At 34.9% G+C, this 18,538-nt stretch overlaps 1 protein-coding gene across 14 annotated transcripts in view; it reads right to left on the minus strand.

Moving 5' to 3' along the window:
• unc-104 (kinesin family member unc-104) overlaps nt 1–18,538 on the minus strand; it is a 29,038-nt gene that overhangs the window by 6,092 nt on the left and 4,408 nt on the right. For 3 of the 14 annotated variants that reach the window (XM_017899364.1, XM_017899366.1, XM_017899361.1), the window contains exons 2-17: nt 10,820–10,992; nt 9,694–9,776; nt 9,116–9,194; nt 8,299–8,644; nt 7,819–8,074; nt 7,472–7,474; nt 7,110–7,267; nt 6,709–6,848; nt 5,909–5,947; nt 4,107–4,241; nt 3,573–4,019; nt 3,260–3,462; nt 3,053–3,170; nt 2,176–2,348; nt 1,410–1,588; nt 851–988 (exon numbers count right to left, since the gene is read on the minus strand). In XM_017899364.1, coding sequence (XP_017754853.1) covers nt 851–988; nt 1,410–1,588; nt 2,176–2,348; nt 3,053–3,170; nt 3,260–3,462; nt 3,573–4,019; nt 4,107–4,241; nt 5,909–5,947; nt 6,709–6,848; nt 7,110–7,267; nt 7,472–7,474; nt 7,819–8,074; nt 8,299–8,644; nt 9,116–9,194; nt 9,694–9,776; nt 10,820–10,919 — 2,597 coding nt within the window. In that variant the 5' untranslated portion in view covers nt 10,920–10,992. Of the gene's footprint in view, nt 1–850; nt 989–1,409; nt 1,589–2,175; nt 2,349–3,052; nt 3,171–3,259; nt 3,463–3,572; nt 4,020–4,106; nt 4,242–5,908; nt 5,948–6,708; nt 6,849–7,109; nt 7,268–7,471; nt 7,475–7,818; nt 8,075–8,298; nt 8,645–9,115; nt 9,195–9,693; nt 9,777–10,819; nt 10,993–16,169; nt 16,562–18,538 lie in introns of those variants that run through there. The other 11 variants (XM_017899371.1, XM_017899370.1, XM_017899375.1 and 8 more) reach the window with 9 other exon arrangements.

Here is an 18,538-nt window from a genome sequence, read left to right on the forward strand (position 1 = left end):
TCCTGCTGTCCCCGTATTTTCGTATACTCGAAAATGGTACGGCACAGTGGTGTAAAGTGTCTAAAACTGTAAAAATACGTGTTCGAACAGCCAGAATCTTCTACGTGATCTTTGTCAAAGTTGTTCGATTATCGTAATTCGTGTAATTTGTAGTGACACGTGCACGATGAAGTTACGAAGCGAGAATGTGAGAAAACTTCAGCCGCAAGGAGCGCACGTGTTCAGCGAGACACAATTGAAATGTGTACAGGTGTTAAACCCTTCGACTTATTTTCTTCAATCATTCGCATTTTACTACATTTGAATTTTTCCGTCTAATATGTACATATATTTACAAACTACGTCTTTAACTCTATTACAATTATTAACATTAAAACAATGAGGTTTCAGCTATCTAAAGAGTAACCAAAATTAATGAATAGAAATAGAAGGTAAAAAGATTTGTTCATTTTTAAATTCTGCTAAATAGAAGGGTTAATTCCACTCTGATTGTTTATATTAAACATACTAAACACGCTCGGCCATGCAAAGAGATCATTGATCGATATAAGTACGTTTTGTTGAATTTAGCATAGTTGCAAAGCAAAGTATATTATCTTGGGAGGAAAAGAAAGAGAAAGAGAGAAAGAGAGAGAGAGAGAGAGATAGAGAGGGGGGAGATAGAGATAGAGAGGAACAGATTATTTAAATCAACAAATAGTGTACTGAGACAGCAGAGATACGGTCATAAGACGAGATTCAGACCGATATTTTGCGCATATCCGTATATAAAAGATTTGATAGAAACAGAGGATGGGCGTGAAGCGTGTGACGATAAAGAGGAAAAAGTCTCACGCGTTCGAGCACCAACCTCGAAGGCAAAAGATTTGCGAGCGAGAACTTCGGATTAGAGTAGGCGGTTAGACATTGGAAAATATCCTCTTTGGCCTCCGGAGTGCTGGGGCTCGAGTCCTCGTTGTACACGTGTCGCATCAACTCCAAGCGCTGTCTACAAGTTAACACGTATTACTTGCGTGAGTGTCTCTGTGCGTTTTTATTCAAGCACGCATTTGATTAAAAGCGGTGATATATCCTGATCCGCAGTTCCGTACTTTTATCGCTCCTTTTATCGACCTCCTTTTCTTTCGTTCATACAACTAATTTTAAACATTTATATTGTAATCATACACTCGAGAATAGAGTCAACATTTTATTTTTAGTACGTTTGCTACTGATATTAGGAAAAAGAACGAAAACAGTTATTATGTTTGGTACAGATGATAAGTGGCAATAATAAAGTCTCCTGATATCTTGTTTTATACGAAAAATATGTTTTGACGTTTAAAATTATATGACTCACCCTGTATAAGTGAATGTAAAACGATAAGGTAAAGCATGTAAGCACAAAATAAGATGTGTTCATAACAAACCTGAGTTTATCAAGTGTCCAGTAATGCGTTGCACCATTCTTTGTATCTTGCACTTCTACGGCAACTATTGTACGTGGGAACGGCCTTTCTTCTTCTTCGTCGTCGTCAATAGCAGGCAGGAGATCCGAAGGAAGTGGCGAGTAAAGCGTATCCGTGAGTAAAGTAAATTGGAATTGCACCTATAATGGACATATGTGATGCTTAAAATAAAACAGGTAGAGAAATTTTGTTACCTGCAATAAACGCAAGAATATGGTGATATGATAAAAATAAATGATCAATGAAATTATAAAAGCAAGCTGTAGAAACCATATCGAGATGGGAAGTAAGCGGATGGGACCAATTAAAGAAAACGTTAATGATTAATAAATAGTATAAGAATTAGATGGAATAAAGAATAAGGGAACACAGAGGAATTACTTGCGAATACAAAGTATTTCTTTGACTCTTAGAACGTCAAAAAGGGGGTACGTAAAAGTGCATCAAGTGCTTTTAAGCAAATATTCAAACACAAAGATTTCAAAAATTTCTTCAATTCGTATAATTTAGACTTAAGTGCCAGAATAATATTATAACCAACATTTGACTAAAAAAATTCATTTTACAATATTAAATAATTTTTGAATCTGACGAAATATTTGTTTGTTTTTAAAGGAATGTCAAAATATATGATGAGAAATGTGAATGTTGATGACTCATGAACCAAGAAGAGTCGTAAAAAGGTTTTAATTGCATTGGTTCATCAGAAAATGAACTACGGATGTACCTTCTTTTTGAGTTCGACAGAAATAGCGTTAGCTTCTTTGAGGAATATAGCGTTGCCCCAGAGATCATCTCGAAGGCTTGTGAATTGATGATATTTCCACTTGCGGAAGGCCCAAGCGGCCAGCTGGAACTCTCTCTCGGTCCAGTTGCTCTCTGCGTCAAACAAGGGGTTGACTGAAATGCAAGCCATTACCAGGCAAAACAGTCAGAGAAGCCAAGCATTTCGTGAATACCGTTTCTTTCGTTAAAAGAAGCCACTGGCGTTCTGTCCACGATCAGATGATGCACCACTTTATATCGTGACAAGCAATCTTTTTAAAAACATACCTCAAAATTATGAACGACTCAATCTGCTTTAACAAACGGAGAAAAAAACTAAAAATTTCAAGAACAATAAAGTAAAAGAAACATAGTGATAATGTATCGATAAACTACATGCGTGCATCGCAAGTTAATTGAAAGACAAAGTCGAACAATGAATGTATATTTAGAAAATATATTATTAACAGTTCCTTACGTACCATCATCTGATCGTCTCATACAGATCCATACAATGATAGAATTTGTAATGGAATGAAATTGAAATTATCACAGGAATCTGTTGCACCTATAATTGATTTTCTCTAAAAAAGTTTAGGATACAAAATTTAGGTTAACCATTACAAATCCAGAGCTTTTAACGAAAGAGAAAAGACGATCTGTATATGATCGTATTTCATTTGTATACAAAGTTGAAAGATCACCGTCTTAAAATTATATTATTTTAAGTTATTGTGGTTGATCTTATACAACTTTGTTTACGTGAATTTTAATAATCGTAAAAAATTAGGATATACTACTTATCATAACATTAAAAAACATTCAATATGCTTACTCACCGAAGATATCCTCTTCGATATTATTAAAATCTTCAGGTGTATAACTGCTGTACATTGACATCGTCATACTTTGTACTTCTACTTGTCTTTGAAGTGCGTCTATTCGAGCTTCGTAGTTCTGCGCAAAAGTGCAAATATCCTTTGATGATGATGAATAAATCCTTATGTCGAATATCTGTTAATTTATGGATTATTATTTATACCTACTTTTCTTTGTTCCTCAAATAATTGATCTGCCTCTTCCTTCTCCTTGCGACGTTGTTCTTCAAGAACTAATAATCTTTTCTCCATTTCAACTTTTAGATCGATTCCTTGCTTCTCTAATAATTCAATCTGTGCAAAGTTCCAGTCAACTGTTTCTCCGTTTGCGGGAGTTTCCGCAGGAGATCCTTTTTCTCTTCGTTCACGGACTAAACAATTAATAAAATAAGTACTTCTTTTTAACCAATATCATTAATTACATAACATGAGATACAAATCAAACGTAAAGACTCAAGTATAGAATAAACGCCGTACTCACCCTGATCAGGATGATTGAATCTAAACACATGATTCTTTCCTAAGATAACACGGGATCCAGTCTTCAGGACGACTGGTTCAGTAATCTCACGTCCATTCACATAAATTAAAGCTCCTTTTTTCGGAATTAGGGTAATAATACTCTCATGATTCTCAAAGACACAGTGCTCGCTGAGTATATGCGGACCACAAAGTTGAATATCTTGTGGTATATTAGCTTCGGCGCTACCGATACGCGTGAAACCATCTTTGATGTAATAAATTAAACATTCCGACATCAGTGGATCCTCGTTTAGATTCACCAAGTGTGGAGTTTTCTTTGGAGAGAATACACCAACTGTAACTCCATCCTCTTTCACAGCGACTCCCATTTCTGCGAATGCTGCCTCACGTTGTAAACGAACCAGCTCGGTTCGTTTCAATTTCTCCTCCCATGTTTCATTCAGTTCTAAGAAAATAAAATTTTGACAGTAGCATGTTATTTAGTTAATATTTTTTATGATATTAATTTTATTTTAAATTATATTGTACTTACCAGCTATCAACTTTTCTGAAGCTTGTAATTGGTCCACTGCTTCCTCAGCAATAGTCGATGTGGTGTGAGACGGAATTCTGGGTCGAGTTTCCTTCACATCGTCCTCGCGTTTGTTTGCTCGAACGATTTCGTCTCCTGCGGGGCAAACAGAATCGAATAAGAGGATAGAAGGTATAAGGGTAGAATTCAGAATGGCAAGTCAGCCAGGGATATAATACGCGTCTCGGAAACACCAAAAGCCATAACTAAAGCAGTGGCGCAAGTAAAAGAGAAAAATTTTCGAGGGTTTGTCCCGTGACGAAAAATATTTCTTAGAAACAAAAAAAGATAAAGGAAATAAAACATGTAATTGGATCCTTCCTTCCATGAATAAATGTTATTATTCAAATCTCTTTATAGTCAAGCAAACTTGTTTGAAATTTATTCAAATAGCATGTATAATAAAACAATTTTTTTAGCAATTTCATTTTCTTATCACAGAATTCGATTTTGCAAAAATATTGAAGTTTGTTTTTTTTTGTTCATCTTTTGGCTATCACGTAGAAGAATGTTTCGCTTTAAGGAAAGCTAGGGATGAAGTTCGATATGAAATTTCAAATAATCAAATTGAGATATTTTACAAATGTCTGCGAATGAAAAATATTTTCATAACGCGTTGTAAAGACGACAAATACAAACGAAGATTTGTATATTTATGCAAATTAAGCGCAGCGATTAGTCATGTAATACTATTCAGCTACAGTGTTGTTTAAACTTGTTCAATTTATGTTTAATAAATAGTGCTCGTGTCACTGCGTCCGAGATGCGTTCGAGTTATTCATTGTCGAGTGCCATGCAATATCTTTAGGCTAGTTCGGGAACAAAGTGATGGGTCTAAGTGGATAATAAGCGAGGCAAACAACACGTGTTTACTAGACAGGAATTCTGACACAATGGGAAACTATAAAAAGCCCGAGTTCGTATGTGGCCGCTCGACGCGGAATGATTTCTGTACGTGGTTATATCGTTTAAGGTTTATCTCGAGACGTTCACAAGATTTCTCTAAATAATGCTAATACATCGATCTTGATAAAACTGTTTTGTTAATCACGCAATCGTTATATTCCATATAGTATCTCTTCCTTATAAATTTATCTTAAGGGCGATGGTATCTTTTTTTTCAACGAATTTCCAATCAAGATCAAGTTCTTTCTAACTTTAAACGATGATTCGTTTTTGTCGATTAATTACAATTTATTATAATTCAAACTGATCATATATTAACTAGTGATTAATTATAACAAAGATCAAGGTTTTGATTATCTGCGTGTCTCCATTTGTTGCATATTCAGAGACTGGACCGAAATGTCCATTGGAGACTCGATATACTTCGCTAACGTTGTATGTACAATTTACAAGACAGTTCTCTATCGTATGCTATCATTTGATGTGTCCATTCTTTGTCGTTCACTTTTTTCTTTTTTATTTTTAACGAGAAACATTGCGTTTAACGCTAAAAGCTGCAAATTATGCTGCCTACGAGAGACAGGAAACAATGATAATCATTAGGCGTTAATTGTCACAGGGTTGAATACATATGTTAAAGGAAAAATAGATGCGTTTCGCGAAGCAGATGTAAAGAGAATTTTGTCGGAAATCGACAAAAACACAAAGAGATAGAGATAGATAGATAGATAGATGGCACGCAATATGCACTTGGCCGTGAATTAAGCGGACGTTCAAAGAACAGGCGCAGAAGAGTGATCGATTGTCTGGCTTTTATAAGTCTTTTCGCTGTGTGGATTGTCGGTAATTTTACTTACTAGATTCTTTCTTTTCATATGTGACTTTACCATCTGGCCCTACGTCAAGCACAGGGGAAACAAAGAAAAAAAATGTACTATGTAAATTGTGGCTTGCCTACCGCGCACTACTTTTTTTACAATTTGCTTTCCCTTTTTACTTTTCCTTTCTTTTCTTCTTTTTGTTAATCGTCCTTTCCTCTTTCTCACGAGTTCGCATATTTTATAATGTATGAAACATAGCAATATTTCCTTCTTTCACAGAAACGTACGATACTGTTAATCTTTTCCGCGAAAACTATAATAATATTTTACTAATTGTAAGTTGCGATAGTTTTTTTCTTCCTTGTCTTTTCTCTTTGTCTTCCTTTTTTTAAACAAGCAATGTATAAACTATTAAAGTGAAAGTATTATCCGATATAAGAAACAATAATTTTCTTATAGTTTATGCTAGTTTTTAAATATTTAAATATTAAATACTAATTATAACAGATATTATAGTTTCTACACTAACTAGTTTCAAATGTGATTATACTGTTTATCTTAATATATTTCTTCCATTTTATGAGAAAACAATGCGTCGTATGTAATATTTTCGTTATAGAAATATTAAAAAACGAAAAGGACCAACTTTGACAATCAGACACGTGTAAACCTTCCCAAATTATTCAACTTTCAACTTGGTTATTGTTATTAGCGGTTAATTTCATACAAAGCATCATTTGCATGTATCTGGTATAGAATCATACGTGTACTCGTACGCATAAGAGAGAACATCAATCTCTGAAATTCAAATCTTGTACAGGGAAAAGCCGACTTACCCTCTTGCACGTCAATACCCTCTTGTTTCAATAATTCCCGTAACTTCTGAATCTCCTCTTTGAGTTCTCTGATAAGCTTGGCATTCGCGTCTTCGTTAACGACAGCTTTGCAAACTATTTGTTTCGCTCTGTCTGCGTATCTACAATTTACCAAAATAACAATAGTTGTGTATAAAAATACATGTAAAAAATTTTTTAATTACTGATGAATAGAAATTCATATTACATTCATTGAAATATATATTCTCTTATTATCAAAGATTCTCGAAGATTTTAATTATCAACAAATTATAGTATTGTTATATTTAAATAGATTTAAGTAAAGTCAGTTATTTCAGAGAAATTAATTAATAAAGGTGAAAATAGAACTGTGAAATTACAAGGGAAACAAATAACTATACCGTAAGGTGGAAAGGGTTTCATCGTAATTGATGTCGGCTGGACTCACTGCCGCAATCATCGCTGTTTTAGAGTTACCTCCTAGATTTTCTCGTAATAGCCATGTTAGAACAGAATCTCTATAGGGAATGAAATCAGCCTTTTTCTTCTTTTTAGTTGCCTAGGCGAGCAAAATAAGAATATCTCTCATTTATTATCCTTTCTTTATAAAAACATATTAAAAAAAAAAAAAAAATTATAAAACTAATATGTAATGTGTATGGAAAAATAGGGATTATTATAATAATTGTACAATAATTACTATGCACTTATTGTTACTGAATTAAGTAAGTGGGATAAAAAATTTATGAATACAAGAACTTACTGCCTACAAATCCATAGCAAAATGGTAGCAGAATAAACAAAAGATACGGATTTCGTTAATACGAAGTTTGGGCAATTTTGAAAGGTTAAAATTGTACAACCTTCATACAAGGTATTATCTAACATGAACACGAATGTTTGTTAGTCACGCGAATATTTCATATAGCATGCACCATTTACAATCTATTTTTGTGCAGTCTATACAGTTAACACGAAAAGTGACTTTTTCGCAGTGAAATATTCCATTGTACGAAAAATATAAATTTCAAATTATGCTATGGGTGCGTAATACATAATAGACGAGTGGTGCTATCATACTTTCTATTCAAACAGATGAAATTTGCTTACGATTTCTGCTAGGGCACTGATGACTTTTCCAAGGGTTGTTAAGCTTTTATTAATATTGGCACCTTCTTTTAATCTTGTACCCTTTGCACCAGTAGAATCAGCCCTTTCGGAACCCGCCAAATCGACCAGCGAGATTTTGCTGACTTTCTCTGTCACTAATCCAGTTGCAGAGTCCTGCTTTTGTTGCGTAAAGAATATTGTAAACACGGCGTGAGATCTACTAGAAGTCTCGTTCATATTTGTAGCTGCTACCGTTCTGAAATAAAAAAAAAAAGATAAATAAATTGTTTAATTGATTTATAAAATAATCACTGATTTATCAAAAATTGGAACTTAATTAATTACATCTCATTATATGATTATATGATCACATTATATGATAATTCTTTTAACATATTTTTCAATTCATCACTTGAATTTGTTACTTCATTAATTTTTATACCTTGCTATACCTTAAATCTTAAATATTTATATTTATACCTTGCTTTATTGCCTTCATCGATAAGATCATGAATGTCTTGATAGGACATCACCGCTAATTTCGACAGATCTTCGACGTACGGTCCAAGTAGAGGATGCTCCCGCACACGGAGATTTCCTTTGTTCTTAGGGTTTAAGAGATCCCTCACCCTTTCGCAGTATATTTCCATATAACTCACTTCTACCGAATACTTCAGGCTCTCGTTTGAATTGCGACTGATTTTTCTAAAGAGGTCCTTGCAAATTTGAGGTATTATTCCTTCTTGACCCTCTTCTTGTTTACCCATCATGGTGTACGATTTTCCAGCACCGGTTTGTCCGTACGCAAATATGCATACATTGTAACCTACGTGTAAACGAAATTATCGTTTGGATTGAAAGATAAAACTTTAAAAAATTATAAGCGAGATATCCTTACTGATATTCACGAATAAAATTCTAGATTACGTATCATTTTGTATTTAATAGGCAAAGTTATTAATCGACAACATTTTGTTTATTATCGAATAGTATGTGTCTCTAATGAAGTTCCATTTCAATTACTATTTATTAAGATATAGATAAAGATAATATAAGAATAACATCTCCAAATTTTTGAACGATGACATATGTTTGCGTCTCGTGGATATGTGTCAAGAATGTATGAGAATTCGAACGACTAATTCCTCTCCAGATGGTATGTGGACACGAGTGTCGGTTTCTAGACGTAAATTCCGCGGTATGCGACAATTCGAATACACGATGTCCAAAGTATTTGAGAAATTGCACGATCAATCCCCGCAGACGTTCGGAAATCTTTCATTTTCTGCATTCTCACCTTCGAATGCGTGCTGCAACATCTCTTCACCGATATCCTTGTAGACCATTAGTTGTGAAGAATAATTTGAATCGTTTGGCTGCGACAGAGCAAATGGTCCATTTATTATGTTTTCTTATTATCTGCTTCCGATACCATTTTCGACGCAATAAATTATTAGGCATGCCTTTATCGCGAGTTTCTATTAATATTCATCTCGATTTCAGTAAGAAGCGAAGTACGTTATTCAAAGCACAGGAAATTATTTCTACAATGATAGCTTTTATAATGATAGCTTATCATTGATAAGCGCAAACTAATGATCTATTTGAGTGTTTTAACTTGATATCAGATGTAAATATGTATAGACCCACTTTAATAGCAATTTCCATCGATCAGTGATCTTAACTAACAGTGATTAACGTGGTAAACAATTGATCTTGTTAATTATGAATCGAGCTATAACCTATATTCATAACATGGTTTCTTCTTAAAGCAATAAGATAAAACACCGATACAAATGCTCAACTTATTTTTTCCAATATATATATATAATAAAAAGTAGATTTAATTATTAGCAATGAATAAAAGATACTTACGTCCATGGAAAAATAGGAATAATCATAATTGAAGCTTTTGAAAGCATCTTTGCTACCTGCTGGTGCTTTAGGGTTCAATATCGCTGTAACACGCAAAAGAAGAATTGATGATACAAAAAAGCCATAATTTTTATAAGAGATTCGTATTTTTCTTTCAATGTTCCATACATTATGCATTATTCACCATAAATAGATAGAAATTTCGAGTAGAAACTGTCGCAAACATTGGGAATATAAAGTACCCAAGCAAAAACTTTTTCCAGTTTACATATAAATGAAGAGGTACATAAATATGTCATATATATGCGTAAACAGATCGATAGTCAAATAAATAACTAGATTAATGCATAAAGCATAGTTATATGTCATGGTCAAATAAGGTCAGAAACAGATGGTAAGTAAGAGGAGAAAAGTGGATACGTAATACAAATACGTGAAAGTGGTAGGGAAACCAGATCCAGTAGATATCGTCGTACACGCCGATAAAAGAACAGGATTAATCGTACTTCAAAATTTCTCGATGAAATTACCGTGAATTCATCGCTTGTTACCAATGCATTTTTCAAAATTGATCCGATATCAAACTTTACCCACGAAATTCATTTGTACTTCATGATACTCAAAGAAGCGACATTTTTCTTTTAATTCGCGACACAACAGACCGATCAAATTTGACTAAATTGAAGATGAAAAATTATATCGAGTATCGCGTAAAAAAGGTCCTAAACCAAAAAAGAAAACCAATATGTTTAACTCGTCGTTTCCCAAAACAGATTTTCTTCCCTCTTCCGAGTGCAATTGTAATACACGCCATGTATACGGGAGTCCGCGCGGAATGTATACCAGCTGTGTAAACACTATCACGATAATTGGACGACAAATCGAACACGAGGAAACGGACATGCCTGTGTGAATTTAGCAATTGAGAAGCAGTTGTCATCGCGGGAAACGCGAGATTCTATTGTTCTAGTCCTTTCTTTTTTACTTGGTAGGAAAAGGGGATAAGGGAAGGAAGTAAATAGTAACCAGGCCATGATACGAAGACGGGGAAAAGAAACAGAAGACCGAAATTTGAGTGAACATCGGCGTGAAAGGATGACAATGCACGGGGATTAATTATACTTACAAGTGGTGTTGCCGGACATTTCGATGATGCATTGTGCCTCGCGGGAGATCTCTCGATTGTTAAAGGGTCGTACCCTCACCGCCACCTTTACCGACGACATTTTCCTTCTGCTTTTAATTCAGCGTCGGATGACGACGGCGGCGGTGCTGGCGATTGACTTTTTCCTCGTTTCTCTGTGGGAATAAAGCGCCGTCGTTAGCGGGCCCAGCAACGCGGAAGAGAAAGACACGATCGTAGGTTCCATTCACTAGCGGCCATACGCTCGTTAATTAATTCTAACTATACGTTCTTGTACGATAATCTTGCTCGATAATAAACCGCTAAATATTTCACGAGTCGAAAAAGAATGGGGTTGTAAGAACGAGGAATCGTAATTAAGAATGAAAGAAGAAAATACAATTCGTATAGAGCAAAATCATCGTCTTTAGAAATATCAATGGTATAATCAGTGGAAAGTTACGGATTGAAATTCTATTTAATCATTGTGTTTTAGTTTTATCGTTATGACCAACTCGCAATTTTATTCTGTACAATTCCAAATAGAATATTTGAAAGATGTTGGAGTCAAATATCATAAAACTTGTCGCCACCGTGCTTTTCTTCGACTGTGTATTATACGATGTTTAATGAAATTATTCTGTAAGAAGATAATTAATGTATTAAATTGAATTTTACTAGCGCAATTCGAAAATAAGAATAGCGAGAAAAGATTCATTTTTTGAGCAAGCTTCTTCGATCTTTTCTTTTTCAGGTGCTTGTATTTGATATTCTTCGATAGATGTCGATAGATGAAGATGTCGAGATGAATCTTTGAATGTTGACCAAATTGCAACAGGGAGGATGGTAACGTGTCAACGTCGAAGAAGTTTCAGTTTATTATGGTATATTTCGTTACGTGCTGATCGAATCTCGACGCTGTAAGGTCCGTAGCATTAATTACCCACCAAGAAGAGTAACTGGTGCATAGTATATGGCGTCGAAAATCGATATACCTTGACAAAAGGTTCGACGATCGGTAGATAATTATCCTTCCGTTCGTGAAACAATCGGCAACCGAGCCAATAAACATCAAGAGAATTAACGCCGAAACAAAAAGAAAAAAGCGAGTTATCGTTTGTACACAAATCCGATTAATCTTTTTAATTGCTGAAAATGAACAATTCAATGTGAATGTTTGTCACGCGACGCGAAATGAAGTTTCCGGGTATCGATTAGAATAAAAGACGATCAAGATTTCTCGATACTAAAGGCAATAAATTTAATGACAATTTTGTGTACCCGAGTTCTATTGCCAGATCGATCTATATCACTGTGAGTGCCGTGCCAATTTGAACTAGCGCTTGACTCACCCTTCTGTCTTTGAATATATTGAATTTTTAATATTTCTACAAACACCAAGCTTCTCGTTTTATACTTAAAATACTTTAAAATACGAGAAATAATATATGAAATAGTCCGTCTACGAGAACGTTTATATCATTCTTTCCCAATTTAATTATCAATTTTCAGTAACGTTAAAGCAACAGTAATTTTCTGTAAGTAATTCCATCGTACAAATGTGTTACTAATTTGTTCTTACATGAAACTGCGCAACGTTCGATAATTTAATTACATAATTATCGTGCTTATTAATTTCGTTGGCTAATGTCTCTATAAGTAATTTCGTTCATTAATACGAGTAAATGAGTCGAATACGTTGAAAACCAATCGATTAGCTAGGAAATGTATATCTTTAGCCGTCTATAGGACGTAATAAAATAAACTGTTGGTCACATAGTGTTGGTCTCAATGGTTGACCCGGTCTACTGCGAGCTTATCGACGTGCTCTCGCATTCTCACCAACTCAACTACATGGAAGAGTCCATATTAAACACGAAATTAGTTCTCGAAATCATTAGAATCTACTATGATCGCTAAATTTATCACACTGATCGACTTTCCATGCAACATTTCCATGGCAGATTAAGTAGACGTATATTCTACCTCAAGGACACATTTACAAGCCATATTTATAATTACGTTATTAAAATTAAACTCCAATACTACGTTGACCACGCAGTAAACAAACTACGTACAAGATTAATTTTCCAGGCTATTAGAATTTAAACGGCTAATAAATTTCGTCCGAAGATGCAACTCTCGACGGGCGCGTACATCGATTAAGGGATAAAGAAAATTCTGAAACTGTGCCGTTGTTCCAAGAATATTCCAATATTCAGGCTAAGTTCCTTTCTGGAAAGAACAGCTGCGATGCGGAACAGTGATTTGAATCATTGCAACGAAGGATCGATACAGTGCATTTGGAGCAAAGAAATTCTAGAAGTTGATCCCGCAGCACCGTGCCTTCTCCCAATGCTAAGTCGAACTATAGGTACAATTAGGATCGCCAGCAAACGTATTATTGCCACTCGAAGCGACATCAAAGATGCTTATTTTGCGAGCTTTCCATGGGAGAGTGAAAGCTTGATCCGGTGGATTGGCAAAGCAAGGAAAGAAGATGATTCCGATACGAGGACGGTACTTACAAGGAAATATCCATTTTTAAAATACTGTTTCTGAGTAATTGGCTCGCTTCGAACTAAGAATTGGCTCTTTGAAGTTCGTATAATAGAGCTAATCTGTCTACGTGAATTCTTAATTTATTTACACTGGCAACATACTAAGTAACGTTTAGGAGACATTTGAGTCAGGTTTGCGAAGAGTTAGAGAAATAAGTCGACTTGGTTTCTATCTTTGTAATCTATTTTTATTCACCCTTAAGATACAAAGATTGTTATGAAAATGGAAGAAAGGAAAAGAGTAAAAGAGTCGACGAGAATGTTCGAGAATATTCTGACAGGAACTTTGATGAAAATCCTCCAACCATTATGTTACTCGAAGAATAAACGAAAGTGACATTTCAATCGAAGAAAAACCCCCTCAAGGTGACGCAATTCTATTTAAAGTATTAGCTTACGTCAGTGATACATGGTAATGGCAGTTCCCTATCGTGAATGACAAAATCTCGATATTTTCGTGAACGAGTTTATTAAAAGAAACTCGAATTTCGATTTCAAAGATACACAAATAGATCCAAGGTATACGAGAAATTCGAAATTCATTAGCCATCGACTACAGATAAAATTTTTAATTCGAAGTTTAAAATGAAGAAATTTGAATTTTTTAATTTCGACTTTTAATTCGAAATTTCAAGGGTTTTTAAAAAGGTTTTTAAGCCTCATGACGCACCTTGAATTTGATAATTACTGCGTCATTTCAAAATGAAAGCGTACAGCCGGGGTGGTTCGAGTTTAAAGCATCGTTTAAGTGGCAGAACTACATCGCTATAAACGTAAAATAATTTCGGAGTCCGGCTTGTACTACCTTATAAATGTTATAATTTAATGGGGAAAATATCTGATAAGGCGAGTATCCTTGGTACGAGAATAACGATATCAGTAATATCGATCAATCGATAGTCCCGGCTGGCAAAATAAAAACTGCCGGCTGACTACGCATTGACACGAATCACTCGAAGAGTCCGCACAAGCATTGCGCTAATTCATTCGATTTTACGATCTACGATTTAAATCACCGTTATTACTGTACAAACACACTCCCTTGTGTTCTATTTCCATGGATCTGATTGCTTGATTAAAAGTAAAGCAGACAACGATATTTAAACGATCGTTAAAAGTAATCATTCTTATTAATTAAAAAATCATTTATTTATTTATATAAATATAATATATCGCAACAAATACGAGATATTAATTTACACGCGGTACTTTAATATTTAATATTACGCGTATTTTGCTGAAAATTCTCATCATTTGAATAGATGGTTCCGTAATTGTTCTGAGCTATGTATAGACTGCTACTGAAAAAGAGGCATCGGTATCCGTTGAATATTCTACTGAATATTCTTCGTTATTGCAGCATGCAAACTCTTTGTTAAAGGAATATCAATAGCATCTGAAAGGCAGAGATATATACGACATATTCCAAATATATAATTTTGGTATAATGGTATAACGATGTTCTGTTAAAAATTACTGAAAAATAGCAGCGTGAAAATTTCAGCTCCGTAAGTGGACTACAACACTCGGCAAGTTAATAATTAATATTAAGCTTCTTTGCCCAATTATCGATTAGTACGCTACAAGACGAAAATAGATCTAAATCTGTATTACCATAACCGAACTAAGTGGAAATTAAACCTTAATGAATAAAACAAATAAAAAAATTGAATTAATAAAGTAGTTATTTTAAAACGAAATATTTATTTAGCACTGATAATCTATCTTTAATTTTATTTTTATTACTTACATCGTTTGACGCTTTCTTCAAAATTACTTCTATATATCTGTATATATATATACACACACACACACGCGCGCGCGCGCACACACACACACACACACACACACACACACACACACACACATATATATATATATGTGCATATATGTATTATTAGATGAAAAATTTAATAATATTATATAGCTATTTAATTTGCAATCTATTTTAAGCAAAAATAAAAATGAAAAAACTATGGGTATGTTAAATTAAAAAAGACGTACAGTAGCTCCTTCGAAAGTGGAGTACATACTGCAATTTCACGAAAACATACATTGCTGCGCGTGTAAGTACATTCTTGAGATGAACGTAAAAACATAGCCGCCGCGAAATCGATAACAGCAACCGAGTTCGAGTTTCACGACGATTCTGCTAAACGAAATTTCAGTTTCCCGTTAATCAATGCTCAAATCTGTTATAATTCAATAATTCATAATCGATTTGAATATGATCGTCGTTGCAATATCTATTTCGACCTTTAATTGGATTAACGTCGTTCCCCACCCAACGTAACCTCAATATCTGGAGTCAAGTGTAAATGAATCTTCTTTTTTTTCATAGAACCATCGCTCGATAAAATCGCACTTGACGAATCGTTTAATCTGATCGTAACAGTTCATCCTACTATATCGATTGACTATCGATGGTTCTATCTACCGTTCGATTCAAGTGCATACTCGTTGCACCGTGCAACATACGTACAGGGATTCAGGTTGAAGCATACAAAATGCATACGTACTATCTAAAGCGTAAACGGAAAACGATGTATACAAAATGTCGTCGAACGGCTGTTGACGAAACGTATTTAACGAAATCAACGATAATATTCATTTCGAATATTCCAGTATATTCCATGTATATTATTGACGTGTAAGCAAAACTGACATAATCGATAAGACAGCGGTTCAAAAGTGTTGCGAAAACAGACGGGCGTAGGTGAAAGAACATCTACCGCATATACGTAGATTTTCACGATCGATCGTCGTGGCGAAGAGGTTTCTACTGTTCTTACCTTTAGCTCCCTGCTCGATCTAACTTTGGTCGTTCGTTTTCTCGAACGAACTTTTCGAATGTTCACCGTTGATTCAGATGGTCGAAAGAACGATGACAGTCGTTAATGGCGGATACGACACTTGACATGAAAATTCAAATCGATGCAAAACTATGAAAACACTCACGGTCCTTACGGTCGGCGGTCACTATTACGTCGGTGCACTGCTTATACTTCGGTGATCGAAACTCTTAATGGACATGTACGCGGACATTATAATGCATTCATCCATGTATCGCTCACGGCTGAGCGTGTACGCGCGCACACCCACACACACATACACTCACTTTACTGTCAAACCACCCTGCTGCTCGAGAACGAGTCACTGCGACACCTCCGGTTGGCGGTCGGTCGTCGAGTGACGAACAGTACTGAAGCGCTTGCGCACTTACCCTTGCGACGTCCATTAGCCGATGGCCGAGTTACCGCGTCGGCGCCATCTGTCGGTCACCTGATAATTACGATACCCCTACCATCGGGTGTCCTTTGAGCCCTTCGGGTCGCCCCGATTCTAATTTATTCCTTTTGGCTAACTTCTTTGAGTCTTGCTCCTTTTTCCGGGGCAATGGCTTGGATTTTAAGTCGTTCTATTTAATAAAATGGCTTTTACAAGAGAACTTATAAATACATTTCTTAAAAATGAGTGCTAAGTATTGGTACTTTTAGAAATAAGACTAATGAAATTACGCTATCGTTCCCTTTATACCCTGTAGTTTATATCTATGAGTCATACGTGATTGGAATACACTGGTTTCAATGGATGATAGGAAAAAATTAGAGCCTGATATCTGCTTTTTCGTGACCTCCCATTTTTCACAAGTACAATATGTCTGTAGAGTGTCATTAAATTATTTTCAAACAGGATCGAGTCCTATTTTCATGAATAAATGCCTCATAAACTATTTCAAAATTCTTAGCAGATACATTTAGGTACTTCACAGAAACAAATCTCCACAAGTAATGTGAACATATATGAGATTATTCATTGTAATAAATGACACATCGTATTGATAAAATTGTTGAAAGATTATAAAATATCTCGAAAGCCTTTCATTTCCTATATATCAACTAAACTCGTTGAGATAAAATGAAAAAAATTATACATAACTGTAACTAAAAAGAGAAAAACTAAAATAAGTCAACTACTCATTCCTTACTATCCAAGTATCTCGTACACATCAAGCAACAACAGTGCGTTTTATCAAAAGACGTCTGCGCAACAGTTCTAATTGAAACTATCGATCATACCTTTATTCGAGCTACTATTCATTGTTACAAATCCGTCGTCCATTTTGTAAAAGAGCTCTCATCTCACCGACGTTTATATAAGATTTTATCGATTCGACAAATTTGCTTATTTTTACACATATTCTACTCAAATCACTGGAGGACCGATATTTTTTCATGATTACTTGCACGATCATCATGCTCATGAAGGGATTGAGGATTCAGTTTTTTTGTAAGCGTGCATAGAGCTATGGGTGCAACCGGAAACAGTGCTAACGTAAACTTACAATCTTCGTGCCTTAATGCGATTTGTAAATCGAGCATGAAGCTTTGTTGATATAGCTAGCGAAATTGGTACCAGACCAAATACGTAACAAAATACGTTCCTCAATCGGTTGAATTATCGTTAATCATTGTAAAGGGAATTATTGAATCAATTTTATGTAACGTTTGCTTGAGCCTCTGTAATCGTTTTATAGGACTTATTAAATCCAGCTTCTTTTACTTGCTCTTTCTGCTAAACCGCGCACGGTTCAGTCGTTGACTAATGCTACTTGATTTCAGTTAATTCCTCGACTAAAACCTTTTCTTATCGGAAAATAAGAAATTAATATTTCTTTTCGCCATTATCATGCTTTGTAGAATGTATTCTATGGATTAATCCTTGTTTTTGCCTTATTAAGATGCCACTGTTTTCCAATTCTGTATAGACTGTAGCGTATAATTCAGTAGTGTACTAGTTCGTAGCAGAAAATTGTAAAATATGGCGCTTTATAGCGATGGCCATTGAATGACATCAAGAAAACGCCATCAGCCATTTTCCCAAGTACCTCCTCCGGGGCATTTTTTATGTCTTGAGGATTATTGAGTAGTCTAACTGTAAAAGGTATCCAGATAGTCGAACCGTAAGTGTAAAACATGAATGAAGTTCCTCTCGATGCAGATGCCACGTTCTACGAATAATTTATGCATCCCTAATCGATGCTATGTACAATTTGTTATTCTTAGACAGTTCAATGCAGTAATTTGAACAATTATCAATAAACCTAACCGAACATAACAATATTTCTTGAATGGCAATAAAATATTTAATTTTCATCGTG

The sequence above is a fragment of the Eufriesea mexicana genome, unplaced genomic scaffold (genome assembly GCF_001483705.2).
Source record: "Eufriesea mexicana isolate 0111107269 unplaced genomic scaffold, ASM148370v2 scaffold812, whole genome shotgun sequence".
In the NCBI taxonomy this organism is placed as follows: Eukaryota; Metazoa; Arthropoda; class Insecta; order Hymenoptera; family Apidae; genus Eufriesea; species Eufriesea mexicana.